Source organism: Talpa europaea (genome assembly GCF_964194135.1).
Source record: "Talpa europaea genome assembly, chromosome: 1".
Lineage (NCBI taxonomy): Eukaryota > Metazoa > Chordata > Mammalia > Eulipotyphla > Talpidae > Talpa > Talpa europaea.
In genome coordinates this window covers 6,897,865-6,922,653 of record NC_140073.1, presented here as the reverse complement: position 1 = coordinate 6,922,653, position 24,789 = coordinate 6,897,865, and the positions used below count along the sequence as shown (strand labels likewise).

The 24,789-nt window shown below is 48.5% G+C and overlaps 1 protein-coding gene across 2 annotated transcripts; it reads right to left on the bottom strand.

The window, feature by feature from the left end:
- On the bottom strand, positions 1 to 24,789 carry DDB1 (damage specific DNA binding protein 1; the record flags this gene model as incomplete). Of its 2 annotated transcripts, none has more annotated exons than XM_084228846.1 (27): positions 1 to 84; positions 606 to 723; positions 1,679 to 1,796; positions 1,982 to 2,151; positions 2,357 to 2,466; positions 2,770 to 2,940; positions 6,049 to 6,143; positions 6,830 to 6,994; positions 7,310 to 7,433; positions 8,669 to 8,780; positions 8,867 to 8,962; positions 10,002 to 10,209; positions 10,369 to 10,476; positions 10,553 to 10,716; positions 10,811 to 10,989; positions 12,741 to 12,849; positions 12,943 to 13,018; positions 15,135 to 15,237; positions 15,770 to 15,886; positions 16,449 to 16,532; positions 17,062 to 17,220; positions 17,819 to 17,916; positions 19,742 to 19,856; positions 21,718 to 21,969; positions 22,328 to 22,444; positions 23,413 to 23,561; positions 24,729 to 24,789. In XM_084228846.1, 27 exons carry the CDS (start codon positions 24,787 to 24,789, stop codon positions 1 to 3), a joined length of 3,462 nt encoding a protein of 1,153 aa, XP_084084972.1. The 2 variants fall into 2 exon arrangements, with proteins under 2 accessions (XP_084084972.1, XP_084084973.1); XM_084228847.1 differs by having other exon boundaries at positions 21,748 to 21,969.

Here is a 24,789-nt window from a genome sequence, read left to right as displayed (position 1 = left end):
CTAGTGGATCCGAGTGAGCTCCTCCACAACCTTGATCAGGTCGTCGGCAGTGGCCTCGCGCTTCATCCCGCTGCCGTCGTCATACTGCAGGGCGCAAAGGGGAGGGCCGTGAGGGCCAGGCGCTCGCTCTCCCTTGCTGGGGAGATGCCCCCACGTCGGGGAAGGACCTGGGCCCATCAGAAACCCACACCTCTCCTCGGGTTCAGGTCAGCAAGGTCTACTGAAGGCAGAGTTGGATCGCAGCCCCTCGATGCCTGCACACGCGCCTCACTCTTCCAGGCTGTCCCCAGAGGACCCAGCCCCATCTAGTGAGCAATGCCCAGACCCCAGCACTGTGGACATTTCTCTTCCCGCAGGATCCCAACTCTGCTTCCCGCGTGGGTCTGCCAGCAACGCCACACTGTTTCTAGCGGCCTGCACCGCCCCAGCCCAGCAGCCCGGCACGCACAGCTAAGTAGGCTCTATGGCACCTGGGGGCACCGACGAGCCTCGGCCACATCTTGCACAGGGAGGTGAACACCTAAAAGGGCTGCTGGCGAGTGGGACCTGAGGGCCGGAGCACCGGCCTGGTGCATGTGGCCGGGGCTGAGCAGCGCACAGCTCACCTGTAGGTTGGCCACGACCTCCTGCATCTTGGGCCTGCTGATGTCCAGGAAACTCTCAATCAAGTCTCCATCGATGAAGCCGGTGGCCGGTTCTGTCTTTCGCTCAGTATGAAAGGACCTCCAGGTGGACGGGTGAGTTAAGGAATGTGCAGGTACCCGGACATACTCTCAGCCTCCCCACCTCGGCACAAGATCACAATCTAAAGCAATCACCAGGGTGAGAATAAGAAACTATTTTTCCACTGAAAATCACATTTCTTTCTAGACAGTTTCGGAACTTAAAGACTCATTACCTAACCCCATGAGTCTCCATTAGGATGATCTCAAAAATGAGGTTTGAAAAATACAGACCACGCTTGGTTAGTGTGGAGCCTGGAGGGGCAGGGTTGTCCTCCACGAGTGCCCTTGAGTCAGATATGTGCACACCTGCCAAGAACCCCCTTCTAAGTCCAGCCTGGCTCCTCAAAGAGGAACGAGCAGGCCAGCTGGGACAAGAGGCGGGCCAAATGTCCAGCCAGTGAGCAAAAGGCCAGCCCGACCACTCCCTGGCCAGAGTGGGGTCTTGTCAGGCTCACAGCAGGAGCCCCTCCACCCTCCTGCATGCGAGGGGCCTGCAGACTCCCAGAAAATAACAAATCCCAGCAGTGCTTGGCTTCTAGGCTTCTTGGCTTCCAGGCAGATCCGTGGGCGGCTAGTTCTGGCTTCTTCACTGTCCTCCGGCCAGCCTCTCTGGCGCGGATCCCTGGGCACCGCTGCCCCCAGTGGAATCTCTGAAGAGACGCTGCTATGTTGTGACCCGAACTTACCGGCAGGCAGGCAGGCAGCCCCAAGAAGACCAGGGCGAGCCCATCTCAGAAGCACATATGCTGCGTCCACGCTGAGCCCGTCGGGGCTAGATGACAGCACAGGGGCTTGGTTATACTATTCTATTGTGATTGAAAACTCCCGAAAGAAAAAAACCTGCTTCCAACAAGAATCGAGTCAGGACACTTCCAAAATGAACAGCAGTTTCCAGGAGCAGTGTAGGTAGTGTGGTTCTCTAAGCCAGGACATGCTTCCCTGCAAGAGGGCACCTCTGGGAAGGATATAAGGAGTGCTCGATCTTGCCCACACTTTTGATGACTTTATTGAGCCGATTCTGCATGTCCAACAGGAGGTTGTACCAGCTCTCTGACAGCGAGGTCACCAGCCCTGAAGAAGCAAAGGGAGCAGCGAGCTGCAGACAGCCCAGGAGCCCCCCCCCACGCACACGCCCCCCGACCCAGGCAGCCCCAGCCAGTGAACCCCAGGCAGTGGCTGAGCACTCTGCCCCGCCCTCAGAGCGGTGATCTCAGGAAGTAGGCCTGTCGGGAGAGCGTCCCTCGGGCAAACCGTACCAATCATGCCATTGACTGTGCCAAAGAGCACGGAGCCCTGTGTGGGGGTGGACGTCTCGCCCAGGTTCTGCATCACCAGGGAGCCGTGGCAAAAGACATTCACGAACTCGCCCAGGTGGAAGAGACCGACCTCCTGGAGGTGTTGCCGCTCCTCATCAGTGGTGGCAGCGCTGAAAGGCAGAGTGGGAAACTCACCACCCGAACTTCCTGGCCCTACGGGGTCCCGACAGTAGAGTGGGAGAGGCTGACTCCATGGCCCGTGACTCTCTCATGAAAAAAACTTTACCTCTGGGAAGAGGACAGGACCCCTGAGCTGGGGGGACCCAAGATCCTCCACCACAGACCCGGGGCCCACACTCAGCAGCGGGCACTCACCTATCCTTCTGACACACAAACAAGTTAAACGCATTCTCGGCCCCCAGGAAATTGTCATCATCCAGGATTTCCACAGCACTCATCCAGTTGGGGTTAAAGTCTCGAGCAATCTTAAAATAGACAAGGAAATGCAATCGGCAGTTTGCACAGAAGCCAGTTCCAGCACTGGTCTTTTTAGCCAGAAGCCAGGAGCCTGCCCTGCAGAAGACATGGCCCCATGCTGAACTGGCCACTGTGGTCACTCGCCAGTGCAGCCCACGTGGAGCCTACTCAGAGTTCAACCTGGGAGGAGTGGGGGGCCTCTCAAAGACATATCAATACAAAATGTATGCGTCAGAGAAAACATGCTGCCCCACTGGGCCTGATGAGCCCTCACCCCAGAGAGACGCTGGCAGGGGCCCCGCCACCGCTACCTCTTCGAAGTTCCCCTCCATGGGCTTGTAGGCGAGCAGCAGCACCGAGCGCATCAGGTCCCCCACCAGGATGAAGTCGCCCTTAGTCTTCAGGTAGAGCGCCATGATGTTGTTGTAGTGGTTGCACTCCGTGCGGAGCTCCTTCTCCGTCGTCCACTCGTACAGCCGCACCTGCGGGGGGGCGGGGCTTTCTCTCAACCCGAGGGGCCTGAGTCCTCTGGAGATGACTCTTCCCCGCTCCTTGGTCCTCATCGGCAGCAACACTCACCCAAGTGCAACGTGGAATGTGAAATGCTTTGATGGGGTGCTTTCACAGCCTCTTACATACACAGACACCCCCGGAAAGACCACAAGAAGCCATGACTCCTCGAGACGTGTATAAAGACCAGAGTCCCACAGGTGTGGGCACCAAGAGCACCCACAGGAATTCAAGGGCTGCCACACCTCCGCTGGCAAGGCTGCGGATGCCAGAACACCCCATCTCTACGTAAGCCAAACCTCTCTGGGCCTCCACATGTCCAACAGTGAAGAAGGGGCTGAGCACCCAACATGCTCCTGGCAGCACACCCACGCTTCCCTCCACACACTCGCAGCCTCCCTGTCTGCCGTGGAGATAGTCAAGACCAAGGTCAGACACCAGCACAGACCCAAAACTCCACCACAATCCAACAAGGTCGAGACCTCCATTGTCCATTATGGCTGCCACTGGCCATACATGGTTACAAAATACGGCTGTGACGTGGTTTTGCAGTCTTAATGAGAAAATTAAAAAGTTTTTATATTATATATTGCAAATTGTAGATGTTTTGGGTTAACAAAATACGTTATTGAAACTGATTTTAGGGCCTCCCTGGTGGTGCAAGGGGTTAAGATGCAATCTATGAAGCTGTCCGCAGCCTCTACAGCATGAGTTCGATCCCCAGACGGGCAGGGAGCTACCCACATGGTGCAGCAGACCTCTCCTGTCTCCCCGCTGCTCCCCTCAGCAGTGTATTTCAGTCAGTCTGCCTGTTCTGCTCCCCACTGTCTGTCTCTGGTGGATCCTCTCACCCCCCCAAACCTCTGACCTGTACCCCAGTTCTTGTATGCATAAATAAGTCTTTAAAAAAAAAAGGAATTGATTTTACCTACTTCCTTTTTTATTCACAAGGCTACTAGAAAGTTGTCCAGTATTTAGCCGGTTCACATATTTCTGCCTGCCGGCTGCACACTAGACAATCTCCTAATCTGAGCCCCCAGACACCCTCCTGTTCACTGTACCCTCTTAACAGTCCCTATCACAGGCGACCTCTTCTCTGGCCAGTCCCTTCTATTCTCTTCCCTTCTCTGGCCAGGTCTATTCACAAGGAGCCTGGGGTTCTCTCAGTTGCCCGTGTTCTCTCCCACCATCCCTCGTGCCACTGGGAGTAGAGGAAGGACAGTCCTCCGTGCTCCTCTTTGCCAGCCCCTCAGACTTCTCTGCTGCAGCCCCCTCCCAGTCCACACGCCAGACCACTCCCGCTGTCCCCCGGCAGACAGCAGACATCACCAGTCTTCTCTCTCCACATTAGTCCCGTAATTCTCAGTGACTTACACATTCCTAAAGATGATCGTTCCACACCCGAAGCTCTTACCTTTTACGAGCCCCCTCCTCCCCACTCACCTATGTCACTTGAAACGTAACTCCAGAACCACATCCTCGGATTTTTCTTTTCCCAGATGCCTGAGTCCATCATCAAGATCCTTCTCTTACAGACTCTCAACTTCCTCACCTATTCCCCTCCACTCCCCGTCTTGATTAAACTTTCCCTGCAAAGCCCAATTTTGGCAAAAGCCTGATTTTCAACTACAGTTGTGCAGAGCAGAATGACTGGTGTCATTTTAAACTTAAACCCCCCTGAAGCGGGTTCTTAGGTGTCTCAGTATTTGTGCATTTTTTTCAGTCCGCAACTTCGGGTCCTAAAACCATTCACACCTTTTCCCCTTTCCTTGACCGCCTAAAGTCTCCTACTCCAATCCTTCCTCTTAACTTCCTCCCGGAAGAGGAGTACAACCTAGAGATTTCCACAAGCTTCCACCATCTGCGGCCAGCTTCATGCTCTCTCTGGCCTATCCAAAAGAATGGCTCTGGCAATGGCCCCACTTGTGTCAGCACAGAAACATGCAGCAATGTCTCCTAGCTTGAAAAATTAACCTCTCTTGCCCCAACATTGCCCTGCTGCAGTCAGTCTCCCTTCATCTTCTCTACTGCAAACTCCTCAAAAGGGTTTCAAGACAAGCAGTTCTATCCCCCTCGGCCCTGCTGAACCCATTCTAGTGAAGGTTCCATGCCCAGAACACACCCAAAAGAGCTCTGGTCAAAGTCACAGCGACTTCCATGTTGCCAAAGCCAATAGTCGATTGTTAATCCTACTGACTGGCGGCATTTGTAGCTTATCAACTCCCTCTTGCTCGAAATACCTCCTTGCCATGGCTTCCAGAGCACGCCTGTCTCTTGGTTCCCCCCCTCCTACTTCATTAGTCCGTCATTCTCTTTTGGCTGGATCTTCCTTAGGTGTGAGCTTTTCAATGCTTGGAGGCCTCCAGGGTTCAGCCTTCAGACCTCGTCTCCACCCTCTCTCAGCAGACAGGGGACCTCGGGTGACTCATCCAGCACTCAGTAACTGCTGCCCTAGTACCTTAGGGTTCTTTGATCTACTGCTAAGTCCCAACTACCAAAACAGCACCTGGCACACACTGAGTGTTCAATTTTTAAAGGAACAATGAATGAGTAACTAGAAACCTTCAATCTAAAATACCTGCATGATACTTCTTCACTCTAGGTCTTCTTGGCACCTTTAACAGGCCACGGTGCACTGAGCTACTCACTCCAGGAAGGAATCCAGGACCCACCCTTTCCCAAGTTTATCTGACCGTTGGACTGATTTTAAAAATTCTTTGCAAGGGAGGAGGTAGGGTCATGGTAGAGAGGTGTCTATTTCAGAGGACGAGTGTTTTGGCGACACACTCAGGACAGCATGGTTTGGCTCATGCTGCCCCGAGCAGATGAAATATTCTCGCGCCACGACACTGAGTGTTGAGGTTAGAGTTCTTCCCCCTTCTTCAACACCCCAGCACTTTAGATCTGAGACTCATGGGGGGTTCATGCTGCCTGGTCCTACCTTGCTGCCAGATTCCCAGCTCCACACCCACCATACTGTTACCCTTACAATCTGACACACCCCCTGCCACGAAACAAGGAGACGAGCTCTGTGAGACCACAGGGTGTGACCTAAGGACTAAGACCAGGCGTGGGCTCACCGTGCTGTTGATGCTGGCTAAGAGCTTCCCGTTAAACTCCACCATCGAGTACACGGCCCCTTTCACTTCCTTTTCAGCCACGGTCTGTAGTTTTCCTGGGAAAGAGGAAAAAGGTACTCTTGAGTCTCACCAATGAGCTCACGCTTTAACTTATCAAAAGAATCCTGATTTCCCCTCTGGCTTTCCGTCCTGCCCCCCAAACCACTCAACTAGAAGTAGGAAACATGATCAGTGGAAGCAGGAACCCCAAGGTGACCTGTGGTGATTCCTGATGGTGTCTGAGATCTGCCTCCATCCTGAAACTCCAGATCTCCCTCTCAAGATGGAAATCAAATTCCATCCGGGCTACCTGATGACAGATTTCTGGGCTGACGGCTAGTCTTAGGACCATCTTGACCATCTTGGGTAGGGAGATGAGGAAAGACTTAGCAATGAACACAAACTGCTAAAATTAGAAAAGTCCCTGCGTGGCTGAGCAACCAAGTGGAAAACAGAGCAAGGACCCCAAACGTTTTGGTCACTTGACTCTCTGACGCCTCATTCACATCTCCCTTCTTCCTCTCAAAGAGTAAAAAAGGAAAAAACACAAACTAGATTCCACTTGTGCCTCCGCTCGCCCACTCTGAAGCCACCCAGACGTCAGCAGCTTGAAAGGAAGAACAGAGCGTCTTGTGTCACGGCTATTAACTCTGCTGAAGGCAGGCTACGGAAGCAGACAGAGTTGGCTCGCCTTCCCAGAATTTCAGATCTCTCACAAACACTGAAGGCTGTGCCCACTCACCGTCTGAATACTGAAAGACCACAATGCGGCCCTGCTTGGGTTCCGCCTCTTCAGGATACACCATGGCTGTGCCCACGATGAAGTACGTGTTGGGGTCTTTGCCCAATTTGCAGGAGACCAGGCTGAGGGCATACTCGTTCTGCAGAAACTGGTGAGCATGAAGCACTAGAAGGAAGTAGTAGACAGATGACTGGCTGATAACCCCAGGTACAAGTTATCCTGTCCCTCTGGAAGGCCAAGTCCAGTAGTGACCAGGCATGAGTCGCCCGCTGCTCCTGTCTCTCTGAGTCCCTCAGCAGCCTGTGCCAACAGAGGAGGCCCCAGTGGGGCCTCCTACGGCCAACCCGGGGGGGGGGGGGCACTCCTTTCACTTCTCCCAGTCTCTGCCACACTCTCTTCCAAACACTGGAATCTACCAGAGCTCAGATCAGCCTCATCTGGGGAGGACGCCAGCAGAAACGACAGTGCACAAGTATGTACCTTCAAAGGTGTGCTGGTCGATGATGAGGAGGTTGTGCACCTCCACCTCTTCTCCGAAGGAGGTCTCGTGAGGGGCTGTGCTGCTGGAGAACAGCTTGCTGGAGCTGACGCTGCTGGACAGGGCCTAAGGATAGGGAACAAGTGTCATCCCTCCCAAAAGCAGAACAGGCCCTGGGAAGTCGGTGTGAGGGGATCACGGGGTCGAGGAACAAGGAGCACTGTGAAGGTGGGCAGCTCAAGTGGAGCATGAAGAACAGAGGCATCCAAAAAGGACACAGGGAGGGAGAGTAAAGTTTCCAGTTCCTATGCAACGAACACAGTGGCCTGAAACACCTAGGAACCTAAGGGTCATTAAAGATCATTCATGGCAAGTCAACCAAGCAAAGCTAACAAGGGACTCAGGCAACTAATACAGGGATGGACACCAGCTCTCCCAATGAGAAGAGGAGAGCATTTTAAATAAAAAAAGGTAAAGAGGGCTTCCCCTGGTGGCGCAGGCGGTTGAATACCACGCTGTGAAGCTCTCAGCAGCCTCTGCAGCGCTGGCTGGATCCCGGCCGGCCGGTGAGGGTCCCACATGGTGCTGCAGACCTTTCCTGTCACGCCTTATGCTCCTCTCAGCAGTGTATTTCGTCAGTCTGCCTGTTCTGTTCCCTGCTCTGTCTCTGGTGGATCCTCTCACCCTCCCGCACATCTGGCCTGAACCCCAGTTCTTGTATGAAATAAATAAATAAATCTTTAAAAAAAAAAAAATAAGGTAAAGACTGTAAAGACTGCTACTCGGGATTAAGGGGAAAAGTCCCGTCACAGATGTCTGCGAGCAGGAGAAGCAGAAAAAACATGAAATCAAAGGCTGAGCAGTCGGCTCAGCGCTGCGATCATGTGTGCTCCAGATTGTCCCTTTGTGTCTCATTTTGCTGATGAGAAAACTGTAGACCTGCCCAAGTCACACCACTGGCAATCACCCTCAAAGTCAGTCATCAGACCCCAAATCCCATGCTCTTACCTAGTCTGCTGCCCTGTCCCCTGTCACACACACCCTACAGACACAAAGTATCCATCCTATGATGAGGCAAGGAAGCATCCATCCTACAGGCCACCCAGGAGCACAATCACTCACTGGCCACACTGACCCTAAATTCTCAAGCTGCTAACAAGGAGGCCGATTTCTGCTCGCTGCCTTTCTTTCATGAAGTTTTATTGGCACCCAGCTAGGTCCACCCATTGTCTAGGACGGTTTTGTAGTGGGAAGCAAGCAGTTCGGCTGGGGTATGATGGCCTGCAAATATTTACTACCAGACCCTCCACAGGAGTCTGCAGCCCTGCTCTCCCACCATCTTTGTTGTCCAACGCCCTCACCTGCGTGCTGGCACTGGGCCGCAAGGCAGTCGTGCCCCCGCTTGTGTCCTGGACTTCAATACGGCTGGAAAGGACCCCAAAGCACTGGGACACTTCCTGATAGCAGATCTTTCTGCAGAAGGAGTGCAGAACAAAAGTGCCTCAGGACAGGTCCGGAGCACGCTACACCACCCCCTGGAGCAGCACCTCTGCCCTCACCTGGGAGACTCATAGAGGGGAACTGTGCGAATATGCAGCTTCTGGATCTCGTCGATGGTGCCAATGGTGAGGGTGCTGTTGTTTGCCAGGGCCAGGCTGGAAAGAAAGGTCTGTATTTAGAATAGACCCAAGGAAGGAAAGGACTCTATGAAGCAATTCCATTCAAGGGAGAATGACCCTTGCTTACTCCTGTGCAAGGATTCTCAACTTTGACACCATGCCAAAAGCCACCTTGGAGACAAAACATTCTGGTCTCACCTCTGAGATTTTCTTATTTAACTGGTCTGGGAGGCCTAGACTGAGATTTTTAATAGCTTTCTACTTGATGCTTATGTGGATTAGCATCTAGAACAGTGATTCTCTTAACTCTGGCCCACACCAGAAAAGCTGGAGGGCTTTCTGAAACAGACAGTCAGGCCCACCTGAGTTTCTCATTCAGTGGCTCCAGTGGGGTCTGGGAATTTACATTCCTGATGTGTCCCCAGATAGTATTATGGTTGCTGCTGGGGGGCCCACCCTTTGAGCACTCCTTGATCTAGGAGATTACAGAATGATCTCTGAATCTGGGGTTCTGCCATGTGACTAACCCTTTGAATCACCTAAGAGGTTTTCTGAAAATACAGCTTCTTATCTACTGAAGCACCATCTGAGGAGTCAAAAAACCTTTTTCAGGGCCTCTCCAGTGGTGCAGCAGTTGAGCGCTGGATTGTGAAGCTGCCCACAGCCTCTGCAGCGACGGTTCGATCCCTGGCCATTGGGGGAGGGTCCCACATGGCGCTCAGATCTCTCCTGCCGCCCGCTGCTCCCCTCAGCAGTGTATTTCGTCAGTCTGTCTGTTCTGCTCCCCGCTCTGGCTCTGGTGAATTCTCTCACCCTCTCGCGCTTCTGACTGTACCCAGTGCTTGTATAAATAAATAAATAAATAAATAAATAAATCTTGGGGGGAAAAAAAAAAGACTTTTTCATATACGTCCAATGGAAAGAATGCTCTAATGGGAAGCCAGGTTTGAGGAACTCTGCTCTACACCTCCCTTTTCCATTATTTACTGGGTGACACTGGGAAAAGGCGGAGTGTGAGGAAACCACCATGATGCTCTCAACCAATAGCTCCTGCTGAAGACAGACAGAGGCTCACCTGTCGGGATAGCCATCTGAATTGAGGGGACACATGTAGTTCACTTCCTTGAGGTTGACATTGGAGAAGACCAATTTGTGGTTGCTGCTGTAGATGACAGTGGGGCGGTCAGAGCAAGCAAAGACGTTGGTGGTAGAAAGAGAACGGAAAGTCCGCAACACCGTGGGCTGGGTGCCCAGAGTCACCTTCTTACGGTCGCTCAACAGGCCTACAGGGAGAACAGCATCAGGAGAAAGAAGGAAGGAAAGTAAACAGGACAAACAGCTGGGTTGTGAAAGCTCAAAAGCAGCACCCTGAGGCTCAGAACTCTGCAGCTCGAATACTCCGTACTTGTCAGAGAGCCTCTCACTCTAAGTGTTGTTCTCACCTGTCTCAATGTTGAGTCCGAAGTAGAAAAGTGCCCCATCTCCCAAGGCACAAAGGAGGTAGTGGCTACTCTCAAAGGTGGTCATCAGGATGGAGCGGGGAATGATTTCTGTGGGAAAAGTGTACCATAAGTTCTTGTCCCACATTCTGACTCTGATCCAAACCCAGGTTCTTAAGATACCTACCTCCACCCAGCATTTCTTTGTGCAGAAGTTCAAAGGAGGGCAGCTTCAAAATACGGGCTGAGATGTCTGTCCAGAGGCCAATGGCACAAAGAGGGGATAGTCCATTGCTATCTCCTAGCGGGGTAATGTCCAAGCAGGCCACTTCATGTTCCATCTCTATGTGGCTAAACAAAGCAGAATATGGCAAAGGGAGAGATCCAAGGATCAAAGAAGTCCCAAAGAACAGGCGAGAGAAATAAGAAACAGATAAATACACACCTGATCTGCCGGAGTTCCTGAGGATGGATCTGCAGGTAGTAAAGAGCCCTTCCCACGGCCACTACCACCTGGCTGCTGTTGCAGGAAGCCACACTGATGTTCTTGCCCTGAGGCTCCTTCCACTCACTGACAAGAGCTTTGGGTTCTTGAGAGACCAACCTGACAGATGCTGAAGTGATCTAGAGAAAGAAGAGCAAAGTCTCTAAGCACCTGCAGAGACCTACACACAAGTGGGAAGGTGAACACTGCCCTGACAGGGGCAGCTATGTAAGCCTTCTTTTGCCAGATGTATTTTTTTCCAAAAATCCTACAATGATTTAATTATGAAAGACGTCACTTTAGATGACACCCTGAAGAATGACTTAAAGCAGCTAAAAGCTGGGCCTCCCTGGTGGTACAAGGGGTTAAGTCTCAGCACTATGAAGCTATCGACAGCCACTGCGGCACAAGTTCAATCCCTGGCCAGGGAGCTACCACATGGCGCGGCAGACCTCTCCTGGCTCGCCTGCTACTCCCCTCAGCAGTGTATTTCAGTAGATCTGCCTATTCTGCTCCCAACTCTGTCTCTGGCGAATCCTCTCACCCCCCGCACCTCTGGCCTGCACCCCAGTTCTTGTATGCATAAATAAATATAAGTAAATCTTTCAAAAAATAAATAAAGCAGGTAACAGCTTACATAACTACAGACAGGCAGAGAGGAGGCTTATTTCATTCTGATTAGGGACTGGGTAACACAAACTGTATCCTATGAAAAGCTTGCACTGAAGTAAGACCAACTGGCTACTAGTCCAACAGCTTTTCTCAGTCTAAAAAAATCAGGTCTCTAAAATACCAAAGTTCTTTACCGTGAATAAAAGAATTAAAATTTTCAAATTTTTAGGAACGGGTTTTAAAATTACATTCAATGTTTCAGAAATTGATTTCATCACTGAAATAAAACAAAAAGCAGGCTGATGACACCATTATGTATTGAGTCCTCTTACCACCAAAACTGAGTCTATATGTAAGAAGGAGAGCCCTGTAGAAGAGAGGCACAGGCCGGTGCCCAGCGAAGGCCACTAGTTGAAGGACACTGACAGAGCCTGCATCAGGGCCTGGGCATGGCCCACACCAGTCCACAGATTAGCAGGACCTTCCCTCTGGTGTGTACCTGACCCACTGCGGCCCACTGGCGAGAGGGCAGACCAAGAACATAAAAAGGTGGAGATGGCTCATTAATCTTTGCGCGCTCGGGTGCCACCTCCGCCTCTGGCAAACATTGACTCTGGCCAGACTGGGGAACAGCTCCCAAGTAAGGAGGGTTTTCAGAAAACCAAAGAGCAACGGGGTCATTTAGATCTTAAAAGACTGCCGGGGTAGGAGGGAGCTCAGAAATTCATAGCTAACAAGTGCCAAATGGCTATCTGACACCCATATACCAGAGAGAGTTTTAAAATAAGTATCAGAATGGAATAAGCCCTTTCGTTGTAACAACAGCAAAAATAATAATAAAGCACTGACAAGAGTCATGAATGGGCACTAGTAACACTGTGACTATTTTTCTTTGAGTTTTTCAGTATTGCCCAAAATTTTACAAATAAGTTGGGTACTACTATCATACTGGGGGGGAAATTATCTCACAAGACAGGACATAATTAGTGCTAAAGCAGTACCACCATACCGTACATACATTTACTTATGACTCCAGTCTATAAAAGAAATGTGCATAAATATAAACACGTATGACAAGGAAAAATAAAGCTAAACAGAACACTCCAAAGGTAATACGAGTTTTTCTCTTCTGAGTGCTGGATTTTCAGGTAACTTTAATTTTTTTCTGCAATTTCTTCATTACTTTTAAGTCATAAATACTGCTTTAAAATCTGGAGGTGCTCTGTGCTGCCCTAGTCAAATTCAAGTAAATGGGGCCTGTCCCTTGCACAGCGATTACCTGGATGAGCTGCTGATGAGCCACGTTACCACAGAAGAAGGTCTGCTGGTCATCCACGAAACCCATCAGCTCGGTTTCTTCCACCTCCTCTCCGTTTAACATGAGGACTCTAGCAGGAGGGAAGGCCGGAGTCAGCTGGGCCAGGTGCCCCACCTTCAATCTTCACACGAGCACTTGGGAGTCGCCACCAGACTTATCTTACCTTGTCTGGCCCACAAAAGAAAGCACCAAGGTGTCGTCAGTCTCCCGGCTAGGGTCAGACCGCAGTGGCCACAGGCCTGAAACAAGAACCACGACTCAAATGCACGCACAGCACAGTCAGCCCTCAGCTCTGTGTACCTGTTCCTTCCGGGCTTTAAGACTCTGAAGAAGTCAGAGCATTTTAAAACTGTTTGGAGGCTGATATTTTAAAGTTTTCTGTTTGATTTCAGATGGGCAATACATTTACAGGACTCAAGTCAAAATTTACTTTGCAAACATACCCAAGTCTCATTCCCATAGCCCTCTCTCTCTCCAACCTGTCCCCCAAAGTAATTAACTAGTAAGTTCTTATTTTTTTTAATTTTGTATTCTAGTTATTTTTTAACTTGCGAAAATTGGGTTAGCATTATATCACAAGCAAAATCAAAATGAAATGACCCATCAGACACTATTCTGCACCTTGTTTTTTCAAAAAAATCTATGCCGAAGTCCTTATCTGAACAGTTCGTTGTTTTCAATACCTACAAAGTATTTGTGTGCCTGTACCTTTTTATTAATAAAGACACATCCCCACCAGCGGACCCTGTATTAGTATTTTGCTATAACATACAATGCTACCACAAATAATCCTATATTTGACATCACTTTAAACACATATCACATATGTTTCTACATATGAACACCTGTTGGAGAGTGGCCGAGAACTGAGACTGCTGGATAAACCTGTAAAGGCAGCAGTTTGGCTAGATGCTGCTCAGCAGCAGGCTTACTTCCTCAGTCTCACCAGCATAACATGTTGTCAAACTTTTGGACTTTGGTCATCTGCCAAAGGATGGTATCACTCTTTAGTTTGGATTTGTATTCCTCCTATAAGTGAGGTCTACTACCTACCTACTCATAGTTTTTGCCAATTTGGGAACAGGGCATTGGTTATCTTTCTAGAAACCTTTTCATAAATTGGGGTGATTAGGTCTTTGGCTATAAGATGAACTATGAATGTTTTTATCCAGTTTGCTGTTTCTAACGTACAGTGTTGTTTTTGCTATGTAGATGTATTTTATTTTTACATTGTTGAATTTTCCAATCTTTTATTTAGATTTCTAGTGAGTTGTTATCTAAAAGATTTTCCCATTCCAAAATTATAAAGGAATCCGCCAATGTTTTCTTTCAGTGTTTGTATCTATTTAGATTATAGCAAGGAATACAATGTACCATTTGAATCCAAACTTGTCTTGTCTCAATTGACCACCAGTTATTCAACACTGTTAAAAAGAATCACTCTTAGCACCTCCCTGATGGCTAGGGGTTAAGTCTCAGCGTTGTCATCCCTATAGCCTAAGTTCGTTCTCTGGTCAGGGAGCTGACCCATGTGTGGCACAGCAGGCCTCTCCTGTCTCACCTGCTGCTCTCCTCAGCAGTGTATTTCAGTAGATCCGTCTGTTCTGCTCCCCCACTGTCTCTGACGAATTCTCTCACACACAACCCCCCCACCCTCTGAGCTACACCCCAGTTGTTCTATGCAAAAATGAATCAATAAATCTTCCAAAAAAAAAAATCATCGTTAACTCACTGTAGTGAGCTCCTGTTCCTAAATTTCTACATGTAACTGTTTCTGGACTTTTTAGTCTGCCCATGGGAATGTCTCTTCATGACCCAATACCACACTTTCATTAGGAAGGCTTACTAGCATGCTCTAATAGCTGAGAGGCAGTCCATTTACACTTACCAATATCAAACACCTGATATATCAAATAGATACACAAACTTTTGATACCAGTTCTGTTAGGCTATCTCAGGCTACATTTACTGTCTATGTGATGTAAAAGTGTTTCACTACGTAGTCTTTCTTTGATATTTGATTATTATTATATTCTCCCGGAATTTAGGAAAATTTGCATTTTTGTCCTAGAAGTTACCTTTATACTTACATCTTTATATGATAGTCCCAGCCCCCTCTTTACCAGTTCCCTTGTAAAAACATTAAATTTAACTTGTAATCTTTTCCTCCCCTGTTCCGCTCTGTCACTTAATTTGGTCAATAATATTTTCTTTTTTCAATTTACTTTGGTCATTCATTATGACTTCATTTGATCTACTTTCCTCTAGCTCCTACCCAAGTGCCTTCACCTTTAACAAGGACAAAACCAAGGTCACTCAAATAAGATCTGCATCCTATGCCCACCAAAAGGCTACCTTTGATGCCTGGTAGGTCAATGCTGGCATGCTCGTGGATTCCAATTCCATTCCGGATGATCCGCAAGGAACCTTCCTTGAAAGCCCCAGAGCAAGTGACCAGCTGCAAGTAGAGAAAAGGCTTCTAAATAACCTCCTCCAGAGACTGGAGTCATCACACTGATGCCCAGGAGGGAAACAAACTATACCTGAGCCCAAGGACCCTTACCGTGGCGCTAGGTTTGAGGATGCAAATTTACCAATCACAGAGGTCATCCTAGCCCATGAAGCAAAAAGTTCCTACCATTATTCCTAACGAGTCTGCTTCCATCCTAGGAACCCAAGTTTATACCAAAGGCATAGATCTAGAGTCAGACATACCTGCCATTTATTAGTTATATGACCTTGGACAATTGTTCCCAGTCCTAAGTTTCCTCACTTCTGTGTAAAGAAGTGCTCATGTGACTATGGATAACATATAAAGTGTCTGACAAACAAAGACAGACACCCAAAAAATGGTAGTTATCCCTGCATCAATGGGGTTAGTTAGCAAGACTCTCAAGTGATCTTCAGTGTGCATTCCACATTCTAGATAAGCAACCTCAGGAGGACACAGTTCTGAGCGGGCATACCAACTACCAGGCCAATCCTCTTACCTGTCCCTGCCCCTGCCTCTCCAGGTCCACCACACACATGTCCACAATAGGTCCTAAGTTGGTAAAGGTTTCCATGGCCACTACATAGGAGCCTTGTTCATTGCTGTCAACATTGAGCTAAGAAGAAAGAAGGAGGTTATTCTTGGACTGCTCCCCATGACCCGCCCTCAGAGACAGTCATCATCCAAAAGAAACTCTCAATCCTACTAGAAATCTTGTGCTACACTGTGCACAAGTGTAGAATGCTTCTAGAAGGGGACTGCTGACTAAGGAATAAGGTTGTCCAACAGGTGACCCACTAACCATCCAGAAATTTCGGAGAAGCAGTTTGAAAATTAATATAAAATATCTGTCTGCATTGTTCGGCAGAGGAGGTCCAAAATCCCTTGTGTTCTGGAGGGGACCCAAGACATTAGCCTATGACCTATATCGGAAGGTAGGAACTGGGTCTAGCTCATCACCGTACCCACAGCACCTTGTTCTTGCCTGCACATTAACGAAACTTTAGGACAAAGAGCTAGCTGGGGTAAAATGTTAAACCAGCCAAGTAGAAAGCTGGACAGCAGGGAGGGATATAAAGGCCCTGAAGGAATTCTGGGAGGTGTCAAACACAGGAGCAACTTGATGAAGCAGTGGAGAGAGTGAAAAAGAAACCAGAAAAAAGACAATGTTTCCTCACCTTCACTAGCTGGGAGTCACCAAGGCGAGACCCGACAAACACAACACCATTATCAAGATACGTCAAGCATTCAGCAATCGAGGTCTAGAATAAAGTCAATGGCATGAAAGAAATCAGAATGAACTCCACTTGGGATTGACACTGACCCACCCACCTCTCAGACATGTGCTAAAAAAAAAAAAAATCACACCTGCAACTTGGATTCCAGAAACAATTCTGTGTTCTAAACCCCAGGTCACACTAAACAAAAAGTTTCTAAACCTCTGAAATGTTGGGACTCTCATCAGTGACATCCCCACAATAAGAAAAATCCAGCATTTATCTTGCAAGTGTCTGCTCTAAGTGATAACTTAAATCCCAACAGTGCCAGTCTACTCAAAATAAATAAAAACCTTTAAGATACACTGCATGGTCCTTAAACCTTTTGGGGAGACTCCTCCTGGAATGGATAGCAGCATCAGAGGAATCTTTAACATTAGGCAGCATCCTCTTTCTTTTAGGCCTGAGGGAGTGCCCGGCTGCCTGAGATTCTCCAGCACTGATCGCACTCAACACCCAGCTTGCCCAGCAGGACGCCCAGGTCCCAGAAGGCAGCAGAGAGGGACAGGCCCACCTCTCCGAGGAGTTCCACGCGGAGGTCCTTGAGGGTGACGCTGCCGTCCATCTGCTCCTCCTTCTCCAAGAGCAGCATGAAGAGCCGTCCCTCCATGTCCCCCAGCAGATAGCGGGAACCGTTGGGGTCCACTCGATTGTGACACACAATTGTGCTTTGCTGGGGAGGACACAGTCACTGAGAGTAAGCAGCCTTCGCAAACAGACAGCAAACCCTCCCCTGTAAACCCAGCCATTTCACAAGCCAGGTGTCCGCTCAGCTAACACTGCACGTGAGATTGAAAACAGGAAGCTCTTTACCTTGAAGACAATTCTCAGAGGAGTTCAAAATACCTTAAAAGTTTATTTATGTCGTTCTACTAAAAAATAAAAATATATACACTAGAAAGCAGTTGTGGACCATGAATGCTATTGCAGATTTTGTCTTCAAATAGAAAATAACAGTTAAATGTTCAGGTTTGATATTTATGACTTGAAATTTTAAGAGTATTTTAAAAAAATCTATAGAACTTGTCACTGTTACATGATTGCAAAATTTTTGTCTTCTTATAAGTCACCCCGATGGATGGATTTGGTTATTTCTCTCAGCAAGCAAGCTCTCTGTGAGCTAGATCAGGCCAATCTCTCCTTGTATCCCAGCGATGAACCCCGTATCTTACATACATACAGTGCACAGTGTGACGGTTGATGAATGGGGAACAAGAGGGGAACAAGGGAAAACGGCAGGAGGAATTAAAAAGGAAAAGAAAGCTGCTCACCTTGATGATAGGCGGGGCAATCGCCAGGTATTTGTCGCCATTGTGATAGGTGATTGACTCCTGCCCAATGATGATGGCGCCCCCAAAGGGCTCTGGGACTGGAAGAGAAAGCACAGCATTAGGGTGCTCAACACTTTGGCCCTGCTGAACCCCGGGGCCAGGGTCATTGGGTCCAGGCATCTTTGAGGCTCACTTTAAGACAGTCATTATTTTTAAAAAGATACCAAAGTCCAGGACACGAGAGTCCAGCCCTGAAAATGTTCCGGCTGGCCATTACGTAATCCTGGGAGAGCTGAGCTGCCACGCTCTGTCCCTTCTGAGCTTGGAGGGCCACAGTCTTCCGTGTTCCTCCACAAGCACGCTTCCCATTTCTCCTAAACGCCGGATCCGTTCTAACAAAAAACTTACTTTTCTCCCTTGTTTCTTAAATTCCCCCATTATCACCGACATCATTTAGAAGAGTCAATTTACACTTAAGAGTTTTAAAATTTCAGGCCTCCCTGGTGGCACAAGAGGTTAAGGCTCAGCACTATGAAGCTATCCACAGCCATTGTAGCACGTGTTCAATCCCCAGATAGGGAGCTACCCAGATGGCGCAGCAGACCTCTCTTGTCTCACCCGCTGCTCCCCTCAGCAGTGTATTTCAGTCAATTCACCTGTTCTGCTCCCCACTCTGTCTCTGGTGACTCTTTCACACACAAACCCAACCCCCCCGGCACCTCTGACCTACACTCCAACTCTTGTATGCACAAATAAATACATCTTTAAAAAAAAAGTATTAGGGCCTCCCCGGTGGCGCAGCGGTTGAGCGCTGGGTTGCAAAGCTGCCCGCGGCCTCTGCGGTGCCGGTTCGATCCCCGGCTGCTCCCCCGGCCACCGGAGGAGGGTCCCACATGGCGCGCGGACCTCTCCTGCCGCCCGCTGCTCCCTTCAACAGTGTGCTTTGGTCCTTCTGCCTGCTCTGCTCCCCGCTCTGGCTCTGCTGAATTCTCTCACCCTCCCACGCTTCTGACTGTACCCAGTGCATGTATAAACAAAAAAACAAACAAACAAATAAATAAAACATGCCTCTATTAAAAAAAAAAAGAAGTTAAAAAAAAAAAAAAAAGTATTACAGGCCTCCCCTGGTGGCGCAGCAGTTGAGTGCTGGGCTGCGAAGCTGCCCGCAGCCTCTGCAGCGCCGGTTCGATCCCCGGCCGCCGGAGAGGGTCCCACATGGCGCGCAGACCTCTCCTGCTGCACCCACTGCTCCCCTCAGCGGTGTATTTCGTCAGTCTGCCTGTTCTGTTCCCCGCTCTGGCTCTGGTGAATTCTCTCACCCTCCCGCGCTTCTGACTGTACCCAGTGCTTGTATAAATAAATAAATAAATGTTTAACTTAAAAAAAAAAAAAAATTAAATCTTTCAGGTTTAAAAAAAAAAAAGTATTAAAATTTCTCTACTAAGTGAGGAACACAGTGAAGGGGGCAGAGTAAAGGAGAAGGAACAGAGAGGCCTGCATTCCAGCCCAGCTTTATCAATTAGGCACAGACCTGGGCAAGCTCCTCGGCCCGCTTCCTCATCTATAAAATAAAGGAGTCAGATGAGATAAGCTCTACTGGTCCCTTTGAATTTTAAGTTTTTAAATGTTAAGCCAAACAATAAAATAATGAGATTAACTTCTGTGCACCACTCTGCAAATCAGTCTCAGCCTTCTATAGTTAACTCCTCTACCACAAATAAAGGAAAACTGCTCTGGGAGGAGTAGAAACAGATAATCGCAGATACAGTAACAGGAAAAGCAACGAAAAGTACATTTCGAGAAAGCAGAAGAGCGCACAGAGGTGTACAAACACTTGAGCACTGAGCTGAAAGGTCAGAGAGCAAGGAAGGATCAAGGTGGAGGGGAGGTGCACATGCAAATTTCCTAAACTCCCCAACCAACCTGCTATCACCATGGAAGCTTCAGCTTCTACATTTTCCTGCTTCCAAGGGCCCTTATTGAACTCCTTCTCTCGGAGAGACACCTCGTAGGTTTTGACATGCCGTCCCTGTGGGTCCTGCATAGGGAGAGGTGGGATGGTTAGCTCCTTGGAAGAGTGAAGCTTGAGCAGGCGAGAGGTCCAGACCCAGCACCACCTCACATCTGACGATCCTGACGGGTCAGCCTTCCACGCTTTTCCATCATCAGCCTAGCCTGTGACTGTCTGGTTAAGCCACTGCTACCCCAAGGCCCACTGTTTGTAGCAATTCAACCAAAAAGGTTTAAGAATTAGAAAAATGAGCCTGTTACACGACACTAATGACTTTTAAAAAACATTTATGTGTATGTAAATATATACAATACAGTACATATTCCACACACACACACATTCCATAATCCTTGGTCTCAAGGAACTTACAAAATAGCTAAAAAGTAAAAAACCTATCAAGACACTAAATTTATCCAAGAGATTATAAAAACCTGCTCGACACAATTCTTAAAAGTATACTGATGGGACAGGAAGAACAGACCGTATCGGTCTTCTGCAGTCAGCAAGGCCTCGTCCTGCCATTGTCAACACAGTCATCCCCTCCTTTTTCTGAATCATGACTCAGTCCTGGGGCTGCCAAGTGGCCTCTGAGAGCCTACGAGAGCACGATGAGGAGAGGGCTGCATCTAGCCAGCAGAGCATGGCCTCAGCAAAGGTCAGACCAGAGTCTGAAAGTTATGGAAGGAATTCAACTGTGGGATTCAGGGCAGGGACAGCATCACTTTCACTGTGATAGCTCCTGATGCACTTAGTGTGGCTACCTTTCACACCACAGGTACCTAAATATTCATCCAGTGAATCTGTAGTACAAATTTGTGGTACAACTCATTTTCAGTTGGTAAGATTTTTCCATCAATGGTTAGGAGTAAGACTTAATTTCATGAAAAGTTCAAGGTGGGGTTTGGATTTGGGCCTCTGGGATATATGTGGTGAAATGAATATCCTTCACGGCTGGCAGCCCGGGCTGGTAACAGAACATTCAGCCTTGAACAATCGACACCAATGTTTTAGTAACCCGGTATTTACAAATCTGAAGAAGGGAGAGAATTTCTAAGTTTTTTATTTCGGCTATACCAGTCAATGCACTATACACAAGATCTGACAAAATCTCCTGTACCGGTTTCAATTTTATCCAATTGAACTTTATTCCAACCAGCTCAGAATTATAGCAACTTAGAGTAACACTAAGAAGTAAACAAAAATATACCTCTATTTCCAAAACTCAACAAAGTTATCCAAGTGTTTACACATCCACACACTGCTGTTTCCTTCCGCCATTTATTCAACCACACACCAATGAAATGACCTCATGCTGTACTGCCCTTTGTTAAAAGGCTGAGATTTTACCAAGATAGAGACATGTTAGTCTGATGATCTGCCACCCTGCCCCCCCCCCTTACAGAAATGGCCCGGAGAACAGCTGCCCAGGATCAGCTCTGCTGAAGTTTTAGGCACAGACTAAAATAGAAGTCAGGAGCCAGCAAGTCACCAGAACGTGAGTGCTGGACAAAATGCAACCCCTTCTTAGAAGACACAAAGTAAGGCCTCACTAAGACACTTCTCTTGGCTTGTAAAAGCAATTTCCAGACCATTTCTCTACAGCTAAATTTTAATAATCCTTTAGCATGCCAGTAAGACATTCAAAGTAGAACTGGGTCACCTTATAAAATCTCTATGGTCCAGAACCAGAAAGTAATCTCAAGATTATAACCTGCCACAAAGCCCCAGCAAGCTTCTTGGCTATACTGTTAAGTAGCCCCATGCGCAAGACACAGGCAAATCTGACCCACGTTAATTATACCATTCAAAACATCTCAGGGAAAATACCATACTACCAAAGCCAGACACTCCACTAGCAAAAATCAACTCCCAACGCGCCAAACCACACAGCTTCCCTCTCCCCCGCGTGCTCCAGTACCTGGTAGACAAAGCAGATGGTGGGTGCTTGGCAACCATATAAGAACTTGACGTCGATGACATGCAGCTCCTCCAGGCGAATGTTAAAGGCCTTGAGCTCTTTGTTATCTCGGTCCAGTGGAATAACCTTGAAAAGGCCATCATAGAGTCGCAGGCCAATCATCCGGCACTCAGGGTCAATAATGCCAATAATGCCAGTCTCTGAGGGGCGGCCAATGCGGTCCTGAGAAGTGAAACTGGGGTTAGGGAAGAATCTCAACACCCAGAGTGACGGAGGATACTAGACAGCACTTTTCCCAGCATGATTTTAGGAGGGGTAGTAAAACCAATGGCATCTACTTCACCTACCAGGGAGCTCAAACATCAGTGCATGCCTCTTTGCAAAACAGTGAATCTCAATGAATTGTTATCCTGTCCCCGGGACTCAGAGTAAACTACAAAAGTTTCTTCATAAAAGATTTCTCCTGAGCATTTTTGCCTGTTTCTCTCATCATCCACAGCCAACCAGCACTTCAAATTTCTCATCAAATCATGACAGCCCCACCTGGAAAACTCTCACCAGCCTGGAGCAGCCACCTCACCTGGACATTGCCATGGGCCCGCGTTATAATGTCAATGCTCTCGCCACTCTGCTTGTACTCCAGGATGCAGGCATTGTATTTCGCTGTCAGGATAAACAGGAGGTCCTTGCTCTCCCCCTGGAAACCAACATTGTGCTATCAAAAGAGGTCCTTTTTAAAAACAGGTATACCTGTCCAGCCTTCAGGTATTCTTTTTTAAGTATGCAAAGTTCTTTAAGAACTTTCTTTTCTCCTTGAGGAAAAATACCAAAGTGAGTAAGATACAATAGGTACCCATTGCCCTAAGGGTATGTGTGCAAGGCCAGAACTAAAGCACATAAACAGCCAGTCTTCACTTTCAAGAATTTTCCATCCTTGTTCTACATATAGTATCTTCATCTGTTTCCATCTCAAGCTAATCTGGAGCATTCCTTTCAAATTCTGAAAGATGAATGTGATACCTCCTCTAACCCTCAAATACTCAAAGAAAACAAAAAAAAGTTGAGTAATAAAGGAAGCTAAAATGGATCTAACAAAGTCTAACTTATCACAAACTGCCCACCCCCCAAAGTGAGTATTTTGCTTTGAGGGTTATAATTAAAACCTAGAACACACTGCCTTCTTGTCAGATCTAGTTAACATACAATGAAGTAATGTGAGGGATATCTGGATGAAAACATCTGAATTACAATAAGCTGATTATTGCTAACATGCTAAAGAATGTTTCTTATGTGCTAAGTCCTGTGCTATTAAAACATTTAATCTTCACAATAATCCTGGGGATTGGATATAATTATTCCCATTTTACAGGTGGAGAAACCTGAATGAGGAATGAAGGCAGAATTGCCCTCTATAGAATCTGACTCTGATTCACTGTAACAACACACATTTCAAGCTCCTTTGATCTCCCCTTTTAAAGAAATCAACTAGATATACTTTCCTTCCTTCTAGGATGTGTATTCAAGAATATAAAATGGTATCCGCCCATTTAAAAAAGAGAAGAGCATCTCTCCAAAGCCTTGTTTTATCCATCCCAAGCAATGCCATTAAATCATCTACAGCCACCAGTTCTCCCTCCATTGCCTGGCCTAACCCAGAGCACTTACCTTGGGTCTAAAAAGCTCCATGACAGCAATCTTCCCATACATGCCCACCTCTTTGACAGGTCGAAGCCCCTCAGCGGTGACCACATAGATCTCTAACCTTGTGTTTTTGGCAATCAACAGGTTCAAGTCTTCAGCTGAAGTAAAGTGTCCTGAAAAAACAGCCACTAATTCTTGAAGCCAGGGCAGTATTGAAATAATCCCATCACTTCTACCTAAACAACCCCAAAATTCTCATTTACTTCACGTAATTCTACCCCACACCCTCCCACATTCCCTCAATTCACTCCCTCCCTACCAAATGCAGCACCTCAAGGAGTCTCACCTCATACATTCAAGAAAGATACTTCCCTAGTCAAATTAACAAAAAACTGGACTGGAGCAAAAGCAACATGGCAGTCAACCGACAATGACTGTGAAAACCTTTCAAACGGTTCTGTGCCCTCAAGTTTGTTTTCCCTGACCATTTAATTTCAGGATGCCGGAGAAAGCGTTCGTCGCCAATCAATTCCCATCTCAATTCTGATAAAATCTTTACCCAACAGCCCAGGCCAAATGAAGAAAATCCTCAAGAGTTTTGTATGAAAATACTGCTCGGTCCACAGCTCCCAGCAACTTCCCTCCCACAGTGTCTCCCAAAAAACCCAGGTCCACTTCCACCACCTCATCTCTCCACGCCAGAGTTTTGCTATGGGATCATGCTCTGGCTTCAGTAAACAAACAAACTTGAAATCGTTACACGCTGCTAAGAGTGGGGCGGCCAGTGATGATCCCCGGGTTCTGGCCATCCGTGTCCTTAACGATCCCAGCACAGGGTCAACAGGGAAACCCGGCCCCGGGCCGAGCCCCCCACACCCTCTTCCAAAGCAGGGCCCCTGCAAAGAGTCGCCTGCAAAGAGGACGCCTCTCCTTGACAAGCCTCACCTCCGTGCACCTCCTGAGCCCCCCCAGGCTCTTCCACACGAAAACCCTCACCCCAAAGTCGCCCTCGCCCCCGCCCCTGCCCCGATCTCAGGGATCAGCACGCAGAGGCCCGCGCACACCACACGAGCCGCTCCCCCTCCCGGCCCACACCCGGCCCGGCCCGCGAGGCCCAGTGACCTCCTCGGGCGAACGGGGACCCTCAAGCGCAGCTCTGACTCCCCGAAAGGCGCGCGTCGAGGCGGCTTCCTGGAAGCCGTGGGCCGGGCGCGCTCCCGCGGCCGCCGGGGTCTCCCGGCGCCCGGCCCGGTCCCGCCCGGCCGCCCCGGGCCGCGGCCTCCCTAGGCCGCGCTTCCCTCCAGCGCCCCCCGCCGGGGTCCCCGGCCCCGCGGCCTCACCGGTCACGCAGCCGTTCACGGCGGTGGGCTTCTGCGCCGTTACCACGTAGTTGTACGACAT